Below are 24,915 nucleotides of genomic sequence, written 5' to 3'. Positions count from 1 at the left end.
TCTGTTTGTGGTTTGTTTATGGCCTTTTATTTGTGCTTTTATTTCAAGTCACTATAAATCCATTTTAAGTTATCAGAGAATGAATATCAATAAGTAGAGAGACGGGGTGTCTCCAATAAAGAATGCAGATTTTCTGATCAGTGGTGTTAATTCGGCTTCCCTTTCATTGTGTGTGTTTTCTTTCATATCATAAAAGAGAAGGCTATCCATGCATCTTCTGACAGAAAAGAAAATGGGTTTTTCTCTCTTTGAAAAGTTCACTTTAAAGGTTTCTGTGATGCACGACAGCTTTAAAATAGGGTTGCTTTTCAGGATGAATTGCCCGCAGCTGCTCTTCAGGATTTTTTGGGTTTTTTTCTCAGCACATCCATCCTGTTGGACATAAAAAACTGCATATGTACATCACTGATGGGCCAATAAATAAAATGCTGTGTTTTTAGGGGAAGGTTCCTGGGAACTAATTAGAGTCACGAGCAGAGAGAAACAGGGGGTTGAAAACACCGTGCTGCTTCTTACCTTGCTCTGATTATTCTGTGTTTTAGCCATTTCTGTGCATCTTCCATTTAGTGAGTGCAGGGAATGGTGACAAATCACTTGATGATCAGGAAATACCCATGAAATGAATGTGGTTCGGAGTGGTTGTCTTTAGGTATTTGCTCGTTTCTCTTCTCCGCCACAGCTTACTGAAGGTGAATCTAAACCAAGGTAAATTCAGCTTACTGGATAGAGGACATTTCTTTACGTCCAAGGAAATTAAAGCTATTCAGGCATACACCTGCCACATAACTAGAAAAATACCTAGGGTACCATTTTCATTTCAAATCTGCAGTTTCTTTTGCTGGCAGTATGGTTAATTGTGGGATCATTTTCTTAGAAATACTATTTTATCAAAGTAAATGTAGAAAAATGCTTGAAACGTGTAAGATTTGTGTCCAAATACAGCAGGTAGAATTATAAAATTTTTAGATATAAAATGCAATAAATAGCATTTGTACATGGTAATGACATTGTTGGCATTCACTGGACTATATAAAATTCATTTAATATATTATCTCAATAAAATATGGTTCAAAGGAGCTATGTAACTCTAGTTTTAGATCGGGACTACAGTAAATAAGTAAGCTCATTTTGAAGAAGGAGTTATTATCATTAATGTAAGTAAGTAAGTAAGCCCAGAGTAAATAAATAAGCTTCATTTTGAAAAAGTGGTTAGTCATTATAATCAATGACAATCTAAAGAAAAGAAAAAAAAAAACCCAGAAGATTTGATAATTCATGTTTCACACAGGAAGGCACAGATGGGTAATTTTTGTTATTGTTTTTGTTTTTTTCCAAAATAATAATAGTCCTAGCATTGCAAGCCTGGAGTTACTGTTCTGAGTAGGTTATACTAAGCCAATAATTTACTAAAAATAATGATAAGTTAATATGATAAAATATGATATCATAAAAAAAATATGATATCATAAACTGTTGCCTGGATTTGCTACTATAGAAAATGATTTCAGGAGTATATCTCTAGCTCTCCAAGTCTATGAACACTTGAAGTCATAATACTCAAAGTTATCTTAGTATATTTTCTGAGAGAAGTTGCGTGAAGCAGTACATGAAATGGGCAGTACATGAAATGGGCACCACAATCTTAGTGATGATGGTGTCCATTACTGCAATTCAAATTGACTGCAGCCTTCTCCAGCTGTGAAACCAAGATTAAAATGGTCTGCTGGTGCTTGGGTTAGATGCTCATGGGATCTCTCTGCTTTGTTGCAGCTCTCAGCATTAGAGAGGCAGATCTTTGACTTCCTCGGCTTCCAATGGGCGCCCATCCTTGGAAATTTTCTACATATAATAGTCGTCATATTGGGTTTGTTTGGAACCATTCAGTACAGACCTCGATATATCGTGGTGGTAAGTCTTATTGTTACCATGTCTTTTCATATAAACACTGCAAAACTGTTAGGAGAAGAAGGAAATCATTTTAGTTGTTCCCTTTGATATAACGTGGCTCGGCCATTCTGGCCTTCATTACTGAACTCTGTTGAGAGATGATTACCTGTGAGAAAGAAGAAGACTCAGTGAATATTTACAATGAAAGCAAAGTAATGTGACTGTAAGCGTGAGATGCATAGTGAGACTCACAGTGTAATTGAAATCGAGTTTCACAAGGAAATTTAAGATGCGGTTTGGATGGAGTAGGACTGGTTGTGGTCTTGATGTTAGATGAGATATAAATGTACATTAACTATCATGTCAATGGCATATGTCACTAACCCTAAAAAGCAAACCGACATAGCCATAACTGTTTACTAACTGATAGCAATAATACAATTTAATTTTAATGGACATAGGACATTACAAATGCATGTGCATTTATTTAGTACTCACTCTTTAAGGTATTGCATACTGTGCATTACTGAACATTCCTCCACTTTGGTAAGATAAATTTGAAACATAAATCCATACTCCAAACTATGACATACATGGTCAACACACCCTCCATTGTAGGGAAATTTAATAAGGGATATTCTGTGCTCCGCAATTGACTGGAAGTTATTTCCAGTAATAGATTTCTTTAATGTAAAAAGAGGGGAATATTTTGGGCTACATGTATAAGAAGGTTGTCAGAAATACCAAGCATGTATAAGGAGTTGTAATGAGGGATGACATACTCTAAAATGCTCATTGAGCCTGAATAAATATACAATGTTCAGTAGAATTAGTGAATATTTTCTTGTAATGCTATGATTGCCTCACTAGAAGAAAACTATAGACTTAAAAATATGCCATCTTTCCATTTTGGTTTAATCCAGTCACACCTATCAAAAAGAAAAAAGTTATAAATTTTTCTACAAGTGCCTCAATTCTCTCTTTACATCTCAAAATTGGCTTTTGGGTATCTTTCATCATATAACACAGAGGTGAGGGTAACCAGCCCACAGCGCAGACTCTGCCCTCAAAATTGCTGCTCCAGGCACATTGGAACATTTCTGTCACTCAGCTGACTGCAGGGGCTAAACAATCCCTGCTTTACTCTTCTACCCTGAAAGATAGCCTCTGCTAAGTCACTGGGTGATCTACGAAAAAGGTGTTTCACAGAGATGGACTTGCAGCTCAAGAGACTTTAATCTGCATAATAGCAAACTATTATTGGATTCTATGTTCTAGTTTGTTGCTATGAACACAGAGCACTTTGACTTAGTACAGACTTGTCATCGTATGATGTTGTTTTCTGCTGAAGCACAAAGTGCCAGGTGGCTGTGAAGCCAGTGGCTTCTATGGGATGAAGCTGTCTGTGCACGTTAGTGACGTATCTAGTCCTACTGCTTTCACCCTCTTAGTATTAGCTCCACACACTCTTCACGCAGCTCCTGCCTTGGTTGAGGCTTTGCAGTCTCTTTCCTGCACGTGGACTTCCTGCTTGCCTTCGGCTTCCTCCCTGTTAACGTGTCCCTTGTACTTTTTCTAAATCACTGGCTTAAAACCCTTCACTAACTCGTAGCAGGGTAAAATCTAAGAATATTCTGGGCTGCCCCACCTGGCCAAACTCGTCTCACAATCCCTACTTCCTTCCTTCCTTTCTCCCCCTCCTTCTTCCCCGATATCTGTTTTTTCTTAACTTTCTTCCTTCCGTTTTTCTTTTACATATTCATTCCTATTTATTGGGTTTCTACGCTGTATGTGGCATTGTGTTCAGTGCGGGGAACAAGGTGAGCAAATACATATGTGTCTTCTGTCCTCCTGGGTACTTACCTTACAGTCTAGGGAGGGCAAGTGGGTTTTATCAGATAATCATCCACATAAACGTTAAAGTGCAACTGTCACAAGTGTTAAAAAGGAGCACGTTGTGCCAGTAGAGGTATAATGGAGAGATCCCTGGAGCCTGCAGAAGACGTACAATGGAGGGATCCCTCGGAGCCTGCAGGCGTGACTGTGGAGCTGAGATCTGCAGTGTGAGTGTGAGTTCACCACGGTAGAGGGGACCGAAGGGGGTTCTGGGCAGGAAGCACCACGGGGCACACAGTAGGATGTCGATAGCAGGAGGTCCCATTCCCTCGCTAAGCATTCACTGAGGACCTGCTCTCCTGTGCCAGGGTGGGATAAACAGCAGAGAATGTACATGAACTCACTGTGGAGGAGGGAGAAGGTTCAGATTCCTGAACCATTCACCTCTCAGGAGGTGATGAAATGACAGGGGAAGAGGAACGGGAAAAACGAGGGGCAGAGGCCTGGAGAGAGCCGGGCGAACTGCAGAGACCTGGGAGAGCAGAGGGTTTGTGCTCTGCAGCATCGGGAACCCTCCTCTCTACGTGCTGCTCCAGCCTCCAGCTCTCATAGCCTCGCCCAGTGTTTGTGCTGCCAGGCTAGCAACAGCCCTCACCCCTCATGCTCACTTCCTTCCAGGCCCTTTAGCAGTTAATCACCCCCTGCTCCTCTGTCTCTGTGTCTTGAGCATGTTTTATAATCTGTTCACATTTATGTCTCCCCTACTAGGCAAAGAGTTCTTTGCGAACACGCAATGTCATAGGTGCTCAATACATACCTATTGTTTTTCTCATCTAGTTCCCTGCCGGTTCCTAGCGTCCTCTTGCGATAGGAATAGGACTGGGGTCACTTCTTTGTCTGGTATCTTTTCCTCACTTCCTTCTCTCGCTTCTCCCTCCTGCATGTTGAAGGAGGAAGATTTAGGTCTTTCAGAATCTTCAAAGAAAAATGTCTGTAAGACAAACAATCTACGTTTTTGCTCCTCTTGATTTTCTCTTGGTATGTATGCCAGCCAAATCCCTATTGTTTTATTTACTCTCTCATTCAAGACCCTCTCCCAGGAAGGGGAGAGAAAGGAAACAATGAATTGTCAGGAAAGCTCTCCATGCCAACATGTCATTTGGTTTAATCTTCACAAATGTCCTATGGGTGTGTATTAGTATCCCTAATTTTACAGATAAGGCAAGAGTTAAGGAAAGGTTAAGTGACTTACCCAAGGAACCCAGATAGTAAATGGCAGAAATGGATGGTATTGTTAGGATTATGGAGTTGCTTTATCACGATCTATGCTCTGCTTCCACCGTCACATTCCAGATGATATGCTGCCATTGTCAATATAAGATTTGACATTGGAAATGATCCTGCCTTATCTCCTCAGCTGATCATAGAATGTTGTTACCTATGTGGGATTCCAGATTAACTCTTATTCTAACATGGGTATAGAGTATCTATTTGGGAGAAATGCTGAAGAATCATTAGTCAATGAGTATGGGAAGTCTGTTCACAAAGGGTGCCTTTAATGGGAGGACTATCAGGGGTGCCTAGTTATGGGGAGAGTGGTTACTCCACGTTACCTTTATCACACCACCACTAGTAGCTCATCCCCGAGTTGTTTTCATGACTACTTTGGTTCGAAGCCACAGTTGGTGGTCTCCAGGCCACCAATTAATTAATTCCAATTAATTCTGGTATGAAAAAGCCTGGAAATGAATATGGCCTATGTCACACTAATCAAGGGATGCCTCAAAGGCACCCACTTCTCAACGGCAGTGAGAGGAGACCTGGGTCCAAAATCCATACTAACTTCTCACTGAGCGGGAAAGGGATTTCTGACGGCAGGAGATTTTTCTCTCGAACTTGGCCTCCATTATTGGCTGAAACAGTCACCAGCAGTGCCAATTCAATGTAATCCAGTTCAAACTAGCAGACATTTTGGAGCACCAAGACACAGAGGGTAAGGTCCTGCCATTTCTTAAAACAAACAGGGTTTATCACGGCCGAATTTAAAGAATTGATCACCCTCGTGAAAATGGTTAAGGTAAAGGGGCACGTAGAGCAAGCTCTCCAGTGTCTACAGGCAAATTTCAGACTCCTTAGGGTGGAAGTCAGAGCTTACAAAAACTGCTCTTGACTTATCTCTCTCGCATCCCCTGCCCTCCCCTCCTTCCCACCTCGTGCTGACTGATTCGTGTTTTCCAAAGACCACGTGCTGTTTCTTGCCTCCTTGGTTTATATGCACTGCACATGCTCCCTGGATCACCCTATTCTCCTTACCCATTTGGAAAAATCTTAATAATTCTTCAACTGAATAGTCACCTTTAAGAGCCTTCTCTGGCCATGCCCCCTCCAGGTTAAGTGCCTCTTCCTCTCTGCACCCATAGATCCTGGTGACTCTATCCTATCTCTCTACACGGTTGCCATCCTTGCTTCCAGGCCCGTGTCATCTCATTCAACAGTGTCCTCCTGTATATGTACACGTAGAGCTGATTCACTTTGCTGTACAGTAGAGACTAACACAGCATTGTAAATCAACTACACTCCAATAAAAATTTACAAAAAATCAGTGTCCTCCTGGCAGGCAGACGGTGCCCGTCCATGGCTGTATTCTAAGTTACCCTGATGTGCATGGGCCTTTAAAGATGCTTAATACTTGATTAAACAAATAATAAATTAATTAAAGGTTATTGGATGAAATTATTTTACTGGATGAACTAGACGGTGATTTCTTATCTCAGAACATGGCAACAATAGTTCTGCAAAAGAATTCTGGCCTTACTGCCTTGCTTCTTTCAATCTGAACACCAGGATTTATAAGATAAAGTAGTATGTGCTGCTCTGCCTGCACCTACCAGTAGCTGACTTATTCCTCAACTAATTTTTTTTCTAATAAATATAACATTGTGGGCCCCTGACACTGTATTGAGGAGGTCCCATTGCAAAGACTGTTAGAAAAATTCACCCAAATCACAAAATGAAAGAGAGATAATTCCCCTTTAGTTACCATCACTGCTGAGAAGGTACAATTTACTATTTCTACATTTATTTTTAGAACATAAAACCAACTTTGTCATATGGTACTCTTTCGCTGATTAAAATTTATTTTAGCTAAGGTACAAGGTGGGATATATACCTTAGGGATGCCAAGTGTAATCATAGCATTTGAATGCACTTTTGTGTTTCCTTGGCTGTCATATTTAACAGTCATAAAAAGTACTGTTCTGGAATCAGCTGTTTACTCCTGTCTGCTTTGCTCCTATGTCAAATATTTTAAAATCTTACGAATTCTAGAAAGAGATTCTGCTCTACAATTATTGAAATCTTTATTATTTCATGGATAATAATTTGATCAAGCGGTTTTACATTAATTTAAATGCAGAAATATTAGCTAACTTGACAGTTTTTGAAGAAAGATTAACATTGGAATTAAAAGTAACTCAAAGCTTCCTTTAAAAATTAAAAAAAGAAAGCCAAGTAAGTATGCTAGGCCCATAAGTTAGTTATTTGGACTTTTATACAAATGTCCACATCCAAAGAACTGCAACTTGCTTTCATTTGAATTGTTATACTGGGAAATATCCCTACTATGTCATCATAAATCTCCCTCCAGAGTTACTGCTCAACATGGCAGTTAAGAGTGTTAGGTTTCCATTCAGTGGTCTCAGATTTATTTCCCCCTGGACATGAATACTAAACTCCAGAAACTATTAGAACAATGAGTGAGCAAGGAGCCTACATTTTTTTTGAGTGAATCTAACATATTGAGTATAATATTGTATCTGATTGATACACACGGGAATGAATGAATGAATGAACGGCCTTCCTGGTAATTGGAAAACAAACAAGCTCAGGAAGTAAAAATAATTTATGTTATGGACTAATTGCTCAATGAGAAAGAAATAGGCTGGGAGACTGCTAAAGTTCATTTCAATTAAAAAATGCTGAAATATCTTCATAAAACTATGCAATATCCAGGAAGCCACAGAGAACACATAGATGTTTTTCCATCTTTATGGGCACTGTCTAATTAAATTAGGATTTAAAATATGTGTACTGAACATAAGCAAAGTAGGATAGATAAATAGGTTGATAGATTATATTTAGATAGATAGATGATGGGTAAATAGATGGATAGATAATTATACAGAGTGATTTTTTTTTTTTTTTTTTACTTTGAGAAGTTAAGTCTTCTATACTTCATGTATATCTATGTGGCTGTCTGAGCCTGTAGGCGTACTCCATGATAACCAAAAGGTATTTGTTAAAAATGTAGTTTATCTTTTTTTTTTATTCTAGTTTCAATTGCATTATAAATAAATTAACCCACATCAAAAAGAAGAGAGAGAGGATAGCCAGTGTCTTATACCATATGTGGTTCTAATACTTTCTGCCTCGGCAAAATTCCTTTGGATGTGTTATTCGTGTTGCTAGAAATCCTTTCCTCTTACCTCTGTGTTCAGACTTGAGTCTCAGGTGCACATTGAGGTATATGGTCTCCATCTCATAACAATCCAAAATTCAACCATACAGGTATTCTTTGTTCTCAACAAACCAGTGTATTAGAATAAAGAGACTTACAATATTGCTTTTTAAAAAACTACGTATTTATATAACGCACGACACATTAATAGCAAAATACAAAAGAAATCATTTCAAAAACATAACCAGTTATAGAATATATATGAATGAATGAATTTTTGGTAAACTGGTAATCTGGTGAATTGGTTATTTGATAAATTGCAGAATTTGGGGAAGTGTTAACTTGCAAATTAATCTGTAGTCCTTTTCCTAAGATGAAGACTCTCATGTAATGCCCAAGCACCCCAGCTCTGGAGGCAAACTGCCAGAGTGCCTATCCCAACTCTGACACTAACTAGGTGATCCGATGATTTCCTCTCTACCTTGGTATTAATGTGATGGCTAAATGACTTAATCTGTGTAAAGTGCTTATCACAGTACCAGGAACGTAGAAAGCAGCGGAGTAACTCTTGTTAGGAATTTCGGAGCTGACAGTTGGAATCTACTCAGCCTGATCATTTTATCTTTGAATGTTTGAAAGTGACATCAGTAGTACAACTTGTGAGGGATCAGAATACACCTCAATCACTAAGTTTGTGCTATGATTTTAAGTAGAATTTTTTATTATGTATTTTTTATAGCTATGAGTTGATTTACTTTTCTAAAAGAATACTTATGGGTTTAGGCTTGCAGTCCTAATAATTAAGAATCATGTGGTTTTACAGTTAATTCAGTTCATTTTCTTACTTTAGTCTTGCTTTATTTTATGTCCTTCCCTTAACCTTTATTACTGGCTTTTTCCTCCTGAATTAGTGGTCTGCACTACTCTGTCACTCAAGTATACCCATAATTATATTTATTTAGAATGAAAAATATCAGATACCAGATGCCATCTGATTAGCAACATCTTTAAAATGTGTTGTGGTTATTGTGACTTTATCAGTTTTCAAAAAAGTATACATTGAGAATGTAGATTAGCTATTTTCAATATTTATGGGAATATTTTGTGGTTCAGAAAAAATGCATTTCAATGCATTTGGTGCATTTTTAAGGAAACATCTAAACCCACTCACACTAGAAGACTTTGCCAGCAGAAGGTATCAGGTCAACAATATCGGCAATGACCAAAAGCCTAAATATATATTTTAACTTATGTTAACTTTTTAACATATTTTCCAACTCCTCTAAATTTCCAGTGATTTTGGAGCCTTAAGTCATTATTATAAATGTATTATTCTTTTAAAAAATCATAAATGACAAAGATACAAAATGTAAGTTGAATTTTAGAAAAAGTTTAAAAGCTTCTGATAAGGTTTGTAAGATCATGGCTATTTTATACAGTGTTTAAAATTCATAAGTCTATTATTTGGCAGAGCATAGAAGAAGCTAATAAGTTATTTCAATATTTATCTTAATTTAACAATAGCTAATAAGTTATTTCAACATTTATCTTAATTTAACAATAGAAAGCAATAATTTAATTAGTATGCCTGTTTAAGAAGTTATGAATTCATAGATTTTTGCAGTACAATAAAATGAATGAGCAAACCATTGTATTTGATCTGCTCATTGTGTTGCCATGGTAAGTTCCATCCTGAGTCATCCAAGCTGTCCTATATGTCAGTTTTCCAGACCTCAGTGTCTTTGTCCGCCTAAGAAAGTGACTGGATGAATAGAGCCCTAGGACCTCTCTATTGATGAGCCTTGATCTAAGGCTACCTTAATTCAGTCTGACTAATACTCTTGAGGAAGGCATTTCCTAATACATAACACATTAATAAAACCAATTAATCAATAAGGCTGGCATGTTTACAGTTTTTTGGTTGTGATTGGAAGGTATTTTCCCATTATGGAAATATGTTGCTTATTTGCTCACTCTTAATCCTACTTATTAATAAGTAGGATTTACTTATTAATCCTACCATAATTAGAACTTATGTGCTTTTAAAAAATATTTTACATAATCATATTATATTCTTTAATTATATTAGGGGCATACACTCCACTCAATAAAATAGTCCAACAGTTGAAAGGTTGTTAATTTTACTCCATACATCCATTTTCAAACATGATCCTCATTCAGGGATATGGAAGTGAAGGGTTTTGACTAACAGTCCTAAACCCTTGATGATTTATTATTATAACTAAAAGATAGCTACCTAGCTAGCTAGCTAGATAGCCCCCAGAAAATTTGCATAATTATGTCCCTTGGAAAAGCTGGTAGTCAGAAAACAAATCAAATCAGCACTTGGATTTAACTTGCATCTGCAAGCCAGCAAACCACTGTAAAAATAAATCTAGTTTTATTGGCATCTACTTAAAGCAGTAGAAACTATTGGATTTTTAATTTCTAGAGATCTTAGGGGACCGCATAAGGAGCATTCTTTTCCAGAAAACACACTTATTGACATTTTTATTATCGATTTATTTAGTATGCATGCCTTTCATCTCCACATTTTTCTTCTCTTCTTCCCCCCACCCTTTCTTTCCAGTATACAGTATGGACTGCCCTCTGGGTCACCTGGAATGTGTTCATTATCTGCTTCTATTTGGAAGTAGGTGGGCTCTCTAAGGTAAGTCCATCATGCTTTTAAAGTACACGTTTAAAAAGAATACACTAATAAATAATCTAAGTAACATTACAAATGGAATACTAAGTATATATAGTAATCTAAGCAACATTACAAATGGGATACTAATCAAAAAAGAGTTTGGATACCATTAGAAAGAATAACCTTGGGAACATGTTAATACAATGAAACTCTGAAACAATGGCCTTATGATTTAGTTTGTTAAGCTGTCGTGGAACTCAGCTACCAGTGTATCCTCATGTCCAGTTTAAAAAGGCCTAATGTCCCAGTGACCACAGCCCCATATGTTAAGTGAAAAATGGCTTTGAACATTCTTGTGTTTAAAATGGGAAAAGGGATTGCCTAAGATGTAAATGTAACAAACATGAATAGCAAATTGCTCTCTTTGCTTGAATATTAATTATGGAAAAGTAAAGTTTGTCAGAGAAGGAAATCCTCATTATAGTAAATGGATCATACGTTTACTGACAACTAAATACATCAGTGCAGTGATCCCTATTGTGAAATCCTGATCAGAAAAGAATTGTCTTGATGCAACATGATACAAATATTATTTCTGTCTGTCTAGAACTCATGTCAACAAAGCACATAATTTTCATTATGACTCTTGCAGAATCATCTTTTGATTACCATCCAAATGGAAGAGTATCTTGGGTTAAGTTTCTAGTTATGTTTCTTAAGCATTTTTCTCATAAACCAGCACAGTTCCCACTTGAAATTGTAGAGAAGAAAGCTAACAGTATAATTACAAAAAGAATAAGAAAGCTGTAATCTATCTTTTTGATTTCTTGTTATCAACTATATTTGTGCAAACATTCTATTGTTGTATGGTAGTCTCAAATTTTCTTTAAGTAGCATTTGTGGTTTAGATCTTATAAAATTTGCCTTGACCAACACAGAGACTTTTAGAATTGTTAGGCTCCGCTGAAGTCCATACGCTAACATAGAACTTTTGATTTAGCCAAGCAGCAAATATCCCTGAAGGGTTTTCTCCAGAACCTCCAGAGGTGGTTACTCTTTGTTCTACACTACAATAACTTTATAATTAGAACTTGTCATCATTTTCTCACATTGGCAAATGTATTCAGGAACCAGAAATGACATTTCTGAGTTACATGCAAATGCACCAACATCTACCTTTACCTCTACCTAATTTCTAAGACAGAAGAAAGTAGTTAAATCAGTGCCCAGTGATTATGTGTAACATGCAGATTATAAAGTAATTTTAAAATGCAATTTTATGAATAAAATAGTTATGGATAATAAGTTAAGCATAGCATTTTTCAACCCATAGCATTTTGTAACTCATGATTTGATTGGTCATTTTAAGTCATACTTTTATTTCACTGGGTGGAAATCATCTTTTATCTCTTTCTCTATTAATTGGTTTGGAATAAATCAGACCAGAGGAAATTTGTTCCATGGAATTGGCATCATAGTGTGTTGAAAGAGGACTGAATTTCAAATCATAAGTCTTGTATTCAAATCTTGTCTTTAGTGCTTATAAACTATGGGCCCTTAAGCAAAGCACTGAACCCCGAAAGTCTCTGTGAAATATAAAAACAGGACCAGCTTCACCAATAAAGATAGTAATCAGTGTTTGTTTGGTGTTTCGCATTGTTACCAAATATGGTAACTCAGGTAAGCTGCAAAATAATCCTGTGATATGATTGTTTAATTTTTAAAAACTATAATAATAGTAGCATTGATTTGTTCCCCAAAGGCTGATTTCCCTCCACGGCTCAAGGTGACCTTTGTGAACTGTTTCTTGTAACTGCTTTTCTAATATCAATGTGCATGTCAAGGATTTTTTTTTTCCTCGTTTCTTTGGGTTCAAGGTTTAAAAAAATGGGTATATTGGTCGCAGTTACTCATTTTATTACCCGTTCAAATGCCATTAAGCAGTCAGCCAAGTATTCTAGATCATAAATAGGATAGATGACTCCAAAAGGAGCATCCTAAAGATTTTCTGTTGGTCTCTATTTACTGTGTCAAAGGCTGGTAACCTCTCCCTGGCTAGCCACAGGTAAGCCTCAATTCCAGCCTGTAGGGAATCTATTCTGAAAACTAGCGCAGAGTTAAGGACCCTTGATAAACCCAAGCACCTCTGCCATTTTTTCCAGGTTGTACCCCATTTCATAAGATATTCCTTGTCCACATGTGTTAGTTTACATACTAACTTTCTAGAGCCCTCTATCTCCTGCTAGTTCATGAAGCCATTTCTTGGAATTACCCACTTGGATAGATTAATAGAAGTCTTCCTCTACTTTGATTTTTGCCCAAAAGGTCCATTCTAAAATGGTGAATCTTTCTCAAAAGACCGGATTCAGATTAATTTCCACAACATCTCTATGGATTCGGGTGTTATTCCAATGACAGGCACTACTGAGTCATTCTCGTTAACTAACAGTGTACTCGCCTGGCCACGAGCAATCATATGTCTGGCCTATTATGGAGACTCTTGATCACAACCTTCTGATTTTCCCCTTTGCTGTTATCTGCCCATCAGCTTGGCATCATACTTTTGTCACTGTGGTCTTGAAGGTCCTGATTCTCCCCAGACCTTCCAGAACTTGAAGGAAATGGGAATGTGTGCATGTATGTTGAGGTTGAGGATGACTGTGGGTAGGTGACCAAAAGTGCCTGCACTTTCGTAATCTACTGGAGCCTCAGTTTCCTTTTCTGCAAAGTGAGGAAGAGCACAGCACTAGTTTTATTGGATTGTTGAAAGAATTAAGTAAGATGATTCATACAGATAACTTAGAAAGGATCTTGGCATATTGTGAGGTTTCAGTAAAAAGTGATTTTTATAATTGCCGATCAACATCATCATCTTTATTATTATTGAGAAATTAACAGACGTCATGGTCCTCATTCTGCAAACCTGTGGTACGTATATTTATTACTATGCAAGAGCTGTAAAAGGGAAGAAGATGTGGGACTGAGTGACTTGTTTAAAAAGTATGTAACAGTCCCTTGTGATAGGACCTCAGATCTGCATATTAACTTCACAGCTGTAACACGATTAATTAAACCCTTTCCTTCAACATGTAAATAGCGTTTTTGAAATTCTTCTGCAGCTAGATTCTCCTGCTGTCCCTCCTGCTCCCCTTGGAAGGAGACTTTATGCATCTTTGGAGGCACTAAGACTGTTTTTCATGTTGTACTTTAAGATCACCAAGGGTACAATTAATAAGTTATTGCTGCTTCTTTGGAAGTCCCAAGACTTGAAATCATTTTTTTCTTCCTAGGAATCCATTCAGAATGTAAATATGAAAACCCAACGCATTTGCTACATTTAAAGATACTGAAAGACAAGTTATGTTGAGAACTCAAGTTGTACTTGTTTTTAATCCCTCCAAAATTAAGCTGATGCCTTATGGCATCTTTTTGATTACTCCAAATGGTAGAAACTTTACGCTAATATTTCTTCTAATTGACTTTTCCTGAGAGATGTATGGAACTTACACATTACTGATCCTAGAGAATTTTCAGTGTGTCACATTTTCCTAGAATTCTGACTGTGTGTGACGGTGCGTGAGCATAATTTAGACATAAAAAATGAATGTATAGAAATTCTCTGTAGACTTACATTAGTCATGAGCTTTGATCAGGGGTTTTCTAAAACTTAGGCAGGAAGCCTGGGAGGGAAATGGACTAACCCTTCCTGATTTCTCCTCTGTACTGGCGTTCACGTTGCCTTCGCACAAAAGGGAAGCTACCTATATTCGTTTCTCTATATCGTGTCTTAATGACTGCGCTTTTTTCATAGTACCTGATTTGTGGGTGTTTTGATTCTTAAAGAAATCTAATTGATACAGCCACTATGGAGAACAGTATGGAAGTTCCTTAAAAAACTAAAAATAGAACTACCATACGACCCAGCAATCCCACTACTGGGCATATACCCTGAGAAAACCAGAATTCAAAAAGACACATGCACCCCAATGTTCACTGCAGCACTATTTACAATAGCCAGGACATGGAAGCAACCTAAGTGCCCATCGACAGATGAATGGATAAAGAAGATGTGGCACATATATACAGTGGAATATTACTCAGCCATAAAAGAAACAAAATTGAGTTATTTGTAGTGAGGTGGATGGACCTAGACTCTGTCATACAGAGTGAAGTGAGTCAGAAGGAGAAAAACAAATACTGTATGCTAACACATATATATGGAATCTAAAAAAAAAAAAAAAGGTTCTGAAGAACCTAGGGGCAGGACAGGAATAAAGATGCAGACATAGAGAAAGGACTTGAGGACACGGGGAGGGGGAAGGGTAAGCTGGGACAAAGTGAGAGAGTGGCATGGACATATACACACTACCAAATGTAAAATAGATAGCTAGTGGGAAGAAGCTGCATAGCACAGGGAGATCAGCTCGATGCTTTGTGACGACCTAGAGGGGTGGGATAGGGAGGGTGGGAGGGAGGCTCAAGAGGGAGGGGATATGGGGATATATGTATACATACAGCTGATTCACTTTGTTGTATAGCAGAAACTAACAACATTGTAAAGCAACTATACTCCAATAAAGATGTGGAAAAAAAAGAAAGAAATTTAATCCATTTCCCTAAATGGCAATAATAGCACTTTCTTATCCTCTTTTGACTTAAATCATCACCATTCACTCGCAAGGGTTCTCTTCTCTTGTGAGACTCTTCAGTTGAATATTTCATCTGAGCAGTCTGGCAGGGTCAATGAGATCATTCTTCTTTTTCAAGGCTCAGTCTTGTTACCTAGCCTGAGTTGTTCCTCTGTACTTACTAGGAAAAATCTCTTTCTTGATCAAGATTCATTTTCCTTCAAGGTTGGATTCTTCCACTAACTTTGGCTTTGGGCAGGCACTTTCAAGCAGGAAACGTTCAGGCAATTCATAGTTCCGTGTAGAAGTTATTGCATAGGAAACAGAACTCCCAATCCCCTTCAGCTGCTTGTAATCCATCCATTATTCTTAATAAACATTCTAAATATTTTTATGTTTCAGAGAATTATTTTTCTGTGGGCAGTTTCAAACTAAATAAGTGATGCATAGTGCATTTCTTTCTTTACATAAATACAACTTGCTGAATCTAGCAATGAGTATTAAACTTGCATTTATCCTTTCCTTTTGATGATATTTTCCTCAGACATTTTTCAGAAAGAACCTTGAAATGTGATGTTTATGGAGGGCTGAAGTTAGGATACAAAATGTCTGTATTTGAGAATAATGTATCAGCAAATGATATAGGAGTAGCATCCAAGAAACCCAGCAAAACTATGCCTACTTTTGAAACTACAAGAATGATATCCTTTTTACTGTATCATGAGGTAAATAGCATATCTGTATCAATGAGAAACTTTGGAAAAATGCTTAAACTTTCAGTTCACTGGAATAACAAAATATTTTATGTTCTGAACTAATATATTAGTATATATTTATCCTGCTATCCTGAAAGAATGCTTTTGTCTGTAATATTGACTGACGGAATGGGAGATTGGAGGTGATGGTGGACATCTATCCAGTTATTAAAGATTTATAAAGGAAGAACCATCACAATCTGCTTCTGGGCATTAAATCGAAATGAGACCCAAAAGCTTGCAAATGTTTATTGTTTCCTACACAGTCCTTTACCTAAGTGATGCAATTATGTTCTTTTATTTAAAAAAAAAAAGTAGCAAAGCTGTGTAAATATAGTTATGCATTCCTTATTCCAAAGGACTTAAACTATACTTTTCCCCTTGGCTTTGGTCTAAGTGAACATAACTTCTGAAAATAGCATCTTCAGTGTTCTTTGTATGGTAAGATAATTGTTTTCCCTGTAGCTTCTTTTCCACAGTAAAGAAAATTATAAGCACATTTAAACTCAGTATTATATTTTCATAGATTTCATCAAATACAAACATTTTGAAAACCTTTGCTAAAAAAATCCAATTTGGGGCTTCCCTGGTGGCGCAGTGGTTGAGAATCTGCCTGCTAATGCAGGGGACACGGGTTCGAGCCCTGGCCTGGGAAGATCCCACATGCCGCAGAGCGGCTGGGCCCGTGAGCCACAACTGCTGAGCCTGCGCGTCTGGAGCCTGTGCTCCGCAACGAGAGAGGCCCGCGCATCGCGATGAGGAGTGGCCCCCGCTTGCCACAACTGGAGAAAGCCCTCGCACAGATACGAAGACCCAACACAGCCAAAATCAATCAATCAATCAATCAATCAAACATACGCATCTGATTCAAGATCCTCATTAAAAAAAAAAAAAAAAAATCCAATTTGCTGCTGCGTTATAGTCCAATGACATACAGAAACCACAATGAACTCAGTAATTGCTGCGGCCTGGGTGGTGTTTGGAGTTTTTAATCACAAGTTTGTGTGATAATCTTATGTCCTTCTGTAGAGGTTCAAATAGTTTTTTCAAAAGAGCAAATGGATGTATTATTCGATCAACTCTACTGCTGCAGAATGAGAGTCATTGAACAAAGCCAATGCAAATGTAATTGAATAATATATATATATATATATATATATATATATATATAATTGAATAACTGGGTTATTGTCTCAACTCAGTGGATTATAATCATGAAATGGTTTTGTTTCTTTGAATAAGCTGTCTCCGAACTATTTCATCTCCAACCCTATTCCCATTCATTATCACACTGGGTAACAGATTCTGTGTACAAGTTTGGTCATTAAAAATTAGTCTCCTGTCTGATTCAAACCTGTTCTCCTCTCACCAAAGCTGACCATGCTTACAGCCTTTACATACCTCTCTCTCCTCCCTTCTCTTGACTCCACTCCTCAGGGAGAAAAGACAGGACGTAGTCAACTTCTATAGCCAACCTTGAGCTGATGGTGGAGTTTGCAGAGATCCTTGACCTCATGCCAGCCTTAGTCTTTTCCAGCCACTCGTAACAGCTGCTGCTGATGTGACAATCTCCAAATTGGCTAATTCTTCTACTAAGTTCAATAAAACAATATTTTTAATAGATCTATAATTATTCCAATAGATGTAAGTTTGTTAAGCCACTGTTTATATAACATTAAGCCATTCTGCATGGAACTTGGCTGCTAAATTTCCATGCAGGCATTATTTTTTTTTAATTTTGGAATATGCAGAGAAACCACACTTTATAGCTTATATCCAAATGCTTTGCTGTGTTTTTAAGGCAATTTAAAGATGCTACTGCAAAATTTTTGATGCAGTCAGTTGAACATAAGATCATTTTAGAACAAAATGTAGTACGGATAGAACATGAGTAAATGCCGTTAAGATTTTGGATTTTCTTGTGATGTTAATTAGTTTGTTCTGAAGACACAATCTCTTTGTTGTGAAACATTAATTAAGAATACAATCCCGGGGCTTCCCTGGTGGCGCAGCGGTTGGGAATCCGCCTGCCAATGCAGGGGACACGGATTCGTGCCCCGGTCCGGGAGGATCCCACATGCCACGGAGCAACTAGGCCCGTGCGCCACAACTACTGAGCCTGCGCGTCTGGAGCCTGTGCTCCGCAACAAGAGAGGCCGCGATAATGAGAGGCCCGCGCACCGCGATGAAGAGTGGCCCCCGCTTGCCCCCGCTAGAGAAAGCCCTTGCACAGAAACAAAGACCAAACACAGCCATAAATAGATAAATAAATAAATAAATTTATTAAAAAAAAAAAAAAAAAAGAATACAATCCCGGTGAAGAATTTCAGGTGACATTTGCAACGGTTCATAAAGTTATAGAGACAGATAAACACATTTAGTTGCATTTATTTACTTTTTTAAACCAGAATAACAGCATATACCACTGCGTAGCCTATAGCACCACATAGTCAAATTATAACTGATGAATATTAAGCTGGAGGGTCCTGCAGGAACAGAGGAGCCTAGGATAACAGTTACTCAACAACTACTCTCAGGGAGAGGCAAACGCAAGTCATTTGAATGCTTTGTATCAAATTTTCCTATGTAGTCTGTGAGAGTGGGAGGAGGGAAATCATAGACAACAATAATCATATCTCAAAAGTTCTCTTTGCCCAGAGAAAGTTTCTCTTTGAGCCACTGGGTGGCTGTGATGGCATGAGGAATTATGGGCCTGAGGCTTCAGACTGATTTGGATTAGAGCCTTGAACATAGATGGCCCTAAAAGTATCTGTGCATCCAGTCTGTGATGTGGCTGGTTACAGCAGCTGCTGGAACCCCAGCGCTGGACCACTGGCTGCCCCAGCACGAGAGTTCTGGATCCCTGGCTCAGAAAGGATAAGCTTGAGAATTCAGGGGGAACTGAATGATGATGAAATCAGTCAGAGTTGCCGGGAATGATGTGAAAACTGAAAATGATTGGCCAGAAGTTTAGTGTCAAGGATGAGAAATGGGAATGGAGATGTGTTTTGCTTTCTCTTGACGCAGGGAGGTGCTGATGGAATGACAACTTACAAGTCCTTGTAAGGAGATGCCGTTTGGTGTGAAGCTCCTTACAAGTCGTGTCTGCCCACCAGCCGGACTGACTGGCGTGGCGGCCAAGCATCGACCTGCCCAGGTTAGAGAGGCCAGAAACAGGAGCCATTCCAGCCCCCCATGCATGTCCTGTTTGAGGGCCGACAGAGAGGAAAACGGAGGAAAAGTGCCTGGAGCAAAGACTGCCCAGAAGATGAGGTCGAACTGGCTGGTCCCAGCACAGACCACCGAACAGAAGCACAGGGTGACGGAATTAAAGGGGAGAGGGACACAGGAAGTATCTGAGTGCCCAGGATTCGGGAGGAGCCCTCCGCCACCCCTTGGAAGCCCTCAGCGTTGATCCCCCTTTGCCTGTTTTCTGACTTGGGAATAACAGGAGAAGTACAGCAACAATATTCAGTTGTGTTTATTAGAATTGTCAGTGTGCTTGCCTGTTAAAATCAGCACATCAAAACATCCAGCGGTCTAGACTCCTTAAAAATTTGGCTTTTTCCTGGGAACTCTCAGCCTACTTCAGAAACTAGATGGAATATTTCACAGTCAGATAAGAAATGAAGCTGAGAAAACAAATGAAGACATTAAAAAAGTAATTCTACTTTATTCTTGCAGAAGCTGGTATGGTTCATGGTCTCTGAGAACTTATTTATGGAGTCTGAATATCGGTAGTTCTTAATTACCTAAAGGCATGGGAACTTTAAAAACATATATTTCTAAGATTAAAATTAGATGGGGAGAGACAAAATTGAATGAAATTTAGCTAACTTAAAAGAAAAGGAAGAATATCCATTTGCTAAATTAATTTACAAATGGGAAATATAACTTTCTATGAAAATCATATCATTTTCCTAATTTTGTAGGTGTTCAACTACATCCATCTAATCACTCTTTCATTAAACAAATGATGGCAGAAATTTCTAGTTATCTTCCATTATCTAGTCCCCCTCCTTCTGGTCAAGAGTCAGGGAAAATCTACCTGTTTGAGGTGCAAGTGCTAAAAAACTATTTCCTTTGCCTTTATGTGAGCAGGTGTGATCATCTAAGTTCTGGCCATTAAGATATAAGCAGAAGAATTGTGAAGGCTTCTGAAAAGGCTACTTAAAAGCTAATTCAGTTTAGAAGCAGGCCCAAACTTAGTGACTTGTAGAATACAGTCTTACATTTAAAAGAATACAAATCTTACCCTTCTTCTATAGATCAGAAATCAGACATGAGTCTCGATGGTCTAAAATCAAGTTGTGAGACAGCCACTATGGAAAAGTATATGGAGGGTCCTCAAAAAATTAAAAATAGAACTACCATATGATCTAGCAATCTCACTTCTGGGTATTTACCCAAAGGAAATTAAATCACTTTCTTGAAAAGATATCTGCACCCCCATGTTCATTGCAGCATTATTTGCAATAGCCAAGACATGGAAACAACCTAAGTGTCCATCATCAGATGAATGGTTAAAGAAAAAGTGGTATTTTATAAGAATATCACTCAGCCATGAAGAAAAAGGAAATCCTGCCATTTGAGGGGACATGGATGGTCCTTGAGGGCATTATGCTAAGTGAAATAAGTAAGACAGGGAAAGACTAATACTGAGTAATACCACTTACATGTGGAATCTAAAAAAACAAACTCACAGATAGAGAGAACACATTAGTGGATTCCAGAGGCAGGGCGTGAGGGGTTGGAAACATGGATGAAGGTGGTCAGGAGGTACAAACTTCCAATTATAAGATGAATAAGTCCTGGGGATGTAATGTACATCATGGTGACTATAGTTAACAATATTGTACTGTATATTTGGAAGTTGCTAGGAGAATAGATCTTAAAATTTCTAATCACAAAAAAATTTGTAACTATGTGAGAGGATGTATGTTAATGAAACTTACCGTGGTAATCACTTTGCAATATATACATATACAATAGTGTATGTCAATTATAGCTCAATACAACTGGGGAAAATTAAAATAAATTAAAATAAAATCAAGGTGTCAGCAGGGCCGTGTTCCTTTCTGGAGGCTCTGGGGGAGAATCTGTTTTCTTTCATTTTCCAGCTTCTAGAAGCTGCCCACATTCCTCCCTGTGTTCAAAGCCAGAGATGGCAGCCCAAACCTTCTTATGCTGCCATCTCTCTGATTTTCTGCAGCCAGGAAACGTTCTCCACTTTTAAGGACTCCGGTGATTAGATTGGACCCACCTGCATAACAGAGGCTTATCTCAGCATTATCAAGGTCCTTCACTTTAATCACCTCTATAAAGTCCCTTTGCCATGCAGGGTACCGTATTCATAGGTTCTGAGGGTTAGGACATGAACATCTTTGGGGACCACTATTCTGCTACCACAGCGGTGCCAACCATTTGGGACTATGAGGTAACCTTAAGGATGTCAAGGTTGAGATGTCAACCATGTCAGCCATGAGGATGTCAGCCATGAGAATAATTGAGTAAAAAGAAAAAAGGAGCCTGGGACCCTAACTCTGTGGAGCTTTTGTATCAGCGCTGTGTTGCCCACGCAGATTTCTTTCATATTGGGGGGGGCCACTCTTGGGGGGGGCTTGAAATATGCAGCTGAAAATAATACCTGACCAATCATATATAATTCTACAGATCATTTTACCTAGCATTTACTTGGTTCAAAGCAATGTGCCAGGTAGTAGGGCTACGTCCAGTTCCTGCCTCATAAAATGTTCTGTGTTGTAGGAAAGACAGACATTAAATAGGTAAAAACAAGAAAATGTAACCAGTGTTATGATGATGAAGGAAAAAGGCCTCTGATACCATAGAACAGAGAACATAGCATCACCGGGATCAGGGAAGGTTTCCTAAGGAAGACAGGAAGACACACTCAGTAAAGAACAGCATTACAAGTACCATGCTGACCTTTAAAACACAAATGCTGTTATTGACCTACCATCCACGAGAAAAGTGCTTTGAGTTGCTACTTTTTTTTAAATTCCCTATAATGAATTTTCATCAATCCACCCACCTCCATCCCGTATTTTTTCTCCAGACTCTCTTCTGGCCAGCATACACTGGAGAGAGAACTCCATGGGATTACATGCATCAGAGCCAAGGTCACTACCCTTGGGAAGTGGTCACATAAGGACATGCTCTAAACAAGGGAGCTTTCGAGGTACAGATCATGACTACCAGTGGCCTGGAAATATGTTTAGGAACAGTTGGGAGAAAATGCCAGAATGCTGGAGGTCCTTTTGAGATGGTCTGGAGTTAATTTCCCTGAGCATAAATAGACAAATGTGCTCCTCAAATATACGAGTGTTTCACTGCACAACTGAACTATTTAGCTTAGGGCCAGTAACTGATTCAAAAAGTATTTCAAGGAAGGGCAAACATGCTTCCTGCAAAATCCTCTGTGTGCTACTGAAAGAAAAATGGCCTTGAGTTAAGAAGTCTTTTCAGAACAAGCACTCTATCCCCACACTTATTTTAGCAACAAAAATTCAATTTGGTTGAGCTGTCTGGAGAGTTGATTTGACCCTGTTTCCAGAACAATGTGCGATGGTTTGAAGGCATCATTTCTACGTGGACCATCTATGTTTTAGCTTATACGTATAATTTGTCATTTTGTGCTTGTCCTTAATTCTAGAATTAATAGAGAAAACACTTCCTCTGTGTATTTGAAGTATCGGGGTGCATTAAGACTATTTTAAGTATTAGTGTGAGAGGATGCTCTGTCCTTCTGGGCAGCAGAGAACAGCAGAGGCACTGATTGTGTAGTGAGCTGTGCTCACCCTTAAGGGAGATCCTGAGACAAAGAGTGTAATTATTATTTCCCACATACGATTAATCTTATATGCCGAGAACATGGTATGAATTTCACTTTAGTATAAAAGGCAGACAGGCTACTGGTCCCTGAAATCAATGACAGTCAGAAGAGCCTAGACATTGGGTGATCTGATGAATAATTTAAGACTGATTTGTTAACTGGGCAGAAGTGAAGTTAGCCGTGCAGGGAGACGCATTGTCAATTGCCAGCAATTTACTACGTTTTTGAAAACCGCAAGCAGCAATTTACAGAAAAGATTAGGCCAGTTACTGTACATGTGTGACATTTTCTTGATTTAAGATGTCAATCTGGAAAGCTGTTCACTGGCAACTGGAGTTTGGAATGAGGTTAGAAAGTTTACGAAGAACTGCTTTTACCTGAGAATGTCTATATTTCTGCTCTGGGGGACCCCTGAATGCACACCTCCTGCTGGGATTAAATGTGCATATGCAAATGAGCGCTGTCAGAGAGGGTGATGCACCTGCTCTGGGACCATTAAGCACCTTTGCATCAGTCAGTGCCCTAATGCACTTGTCCCTGAGAAAGCATGGTGATGGGCTTTATTTCTCGGAGAAGAAATCATTGTCCGTATATTTCTTTAGTCCTGTGCCTTCTGGGGGGTATAATCACTTTCATCCTGTACCAGAAGTTTACTCTGCTATTCATAAGAAGCTGATTAAAGGAAAATCCCATTTTTATTAGTGTAATTTCTTTCCACTTCTTTTCCCTATTGGAACTAAGTCAGTAACAATAATTTCTTCATATTTGAATTTGTAAAAAAGTATAATGAAGGAAACCTTAGCCCCCGGTGGAATTTGATACCGTAAGGTTTCCTGAAGGATAACTTCTATAGGAAGGATATGCATCATTTACAGCATCTCATAATTTAAATACAACAAAGGATAACCTATGATTGATCATTTTTAGAGCACTACCAAAAAAGGGACTTTTGATACACTTCAAAATTTATACTCAATGTTTACATTATCGACTTCTCCAAAGATTCCTAGGAAGCTTAAACATTGCACATCAGGGTTGTAATTGTAATTCCTCTTCTGAAATCACAGGTGTCAATAGTAACTATATTTTTAAATGAGCTTAGTTTTCCAGATGAGAACCAAGTCAATGTGTATCATTGTTAGCAACAAAATCAATCTGAAAACTAAGACAAATACCTTCTTTCTTCTGCTTTCCACTCTTTCTCTGTTTACCCATCTGGCTGGGTCTATAAACTCTTACAAATTGATGGCAGCTTTTGTGTTTCCTTTAATCATTTTTTCCCACATGTTTTTCCCAAAAGGAGAAAACGAGATGACCACTTGATAAATTATTTTTTTATCTTCTATATCCAATATTAAAAGCAAAATATAGGATGTGAGAAATTTACCTTGAAAGCCAAGAATCAAGCTGTTTAATAGCTAGAGATTAGTATTAGACCACAACTCTGGCTTTACCCAGAGGCTTTTTTTTTTTTTTTTAAATCAGTAAAATTAAAGTCCACATGAGTGGACAACTTTTAAGACATTACACTAGAGACTGACAGAGCTCTTCAGTGGCTCGGCAGACTTACTGTCTTGACATCTAAGGCAGTAGAAAAACACTCTTGGCAAACACGTAAGTTTTTAATTACTTACACAATCTTGGCTTTGGGTGACTCTAACCAATTAAATCTTACAGTTTCATTGTTCATTCTTTGTCTATAGTATTTTTAATGTAAAATATATGTATACTTTCAGAAGGGGAAAAAATGTTGGCTTATTTAGAGCTAGCTTTGTAGACAATAAAATCAATGTTTTATCTGTTTGACTAAAGATTAGATTGGGGTATAATAATGCTGGCAGCTAACAGAA

General features: G+C 38.2%; 1 protein-coding gene across 1 annotated transcript in view; it reads left to right on the top strand.

The window, feature by feature from the left end:
- The first annotated feature begins 906 nt into the window (after positions 1–906).
- Positions 907–24,915, top strand: part of NKAIN3 (sodium/potassium transporting ATPase interacting 3) — a 256,013-nt gene continuing 232,004 nt past the window's right edge. Inside the window, 3 exon segments of the mRNA XM_057531912.1 lie at positions 907–945; positions 1,771–1,908; positions 10,770–10,850. Coding sequence (XP_057387895.1) covers positions 907–945; positions 1,771–1,908; positions 10,770–10,850 — 258 coding nt within the window.

The sequence above is a fragment of the Balaenoptera acutorostrata genome, chromosome 17 (genome assembly GCF_949987535.1).
Source record: "Balaenoptera acutorostrata chromosome 17, mBalAcu1.1, whole genome shotgun sequence".
NCBI lineage: Eukaryota > Metazoa > Chordata > Mammalia > Artiodactyla > Balaenopteridae > Balaenoptera > Balaenoptera acutorostrata.
This window is presented reverse-complemented; position numbering and strand designations above follow the sequence as displayed.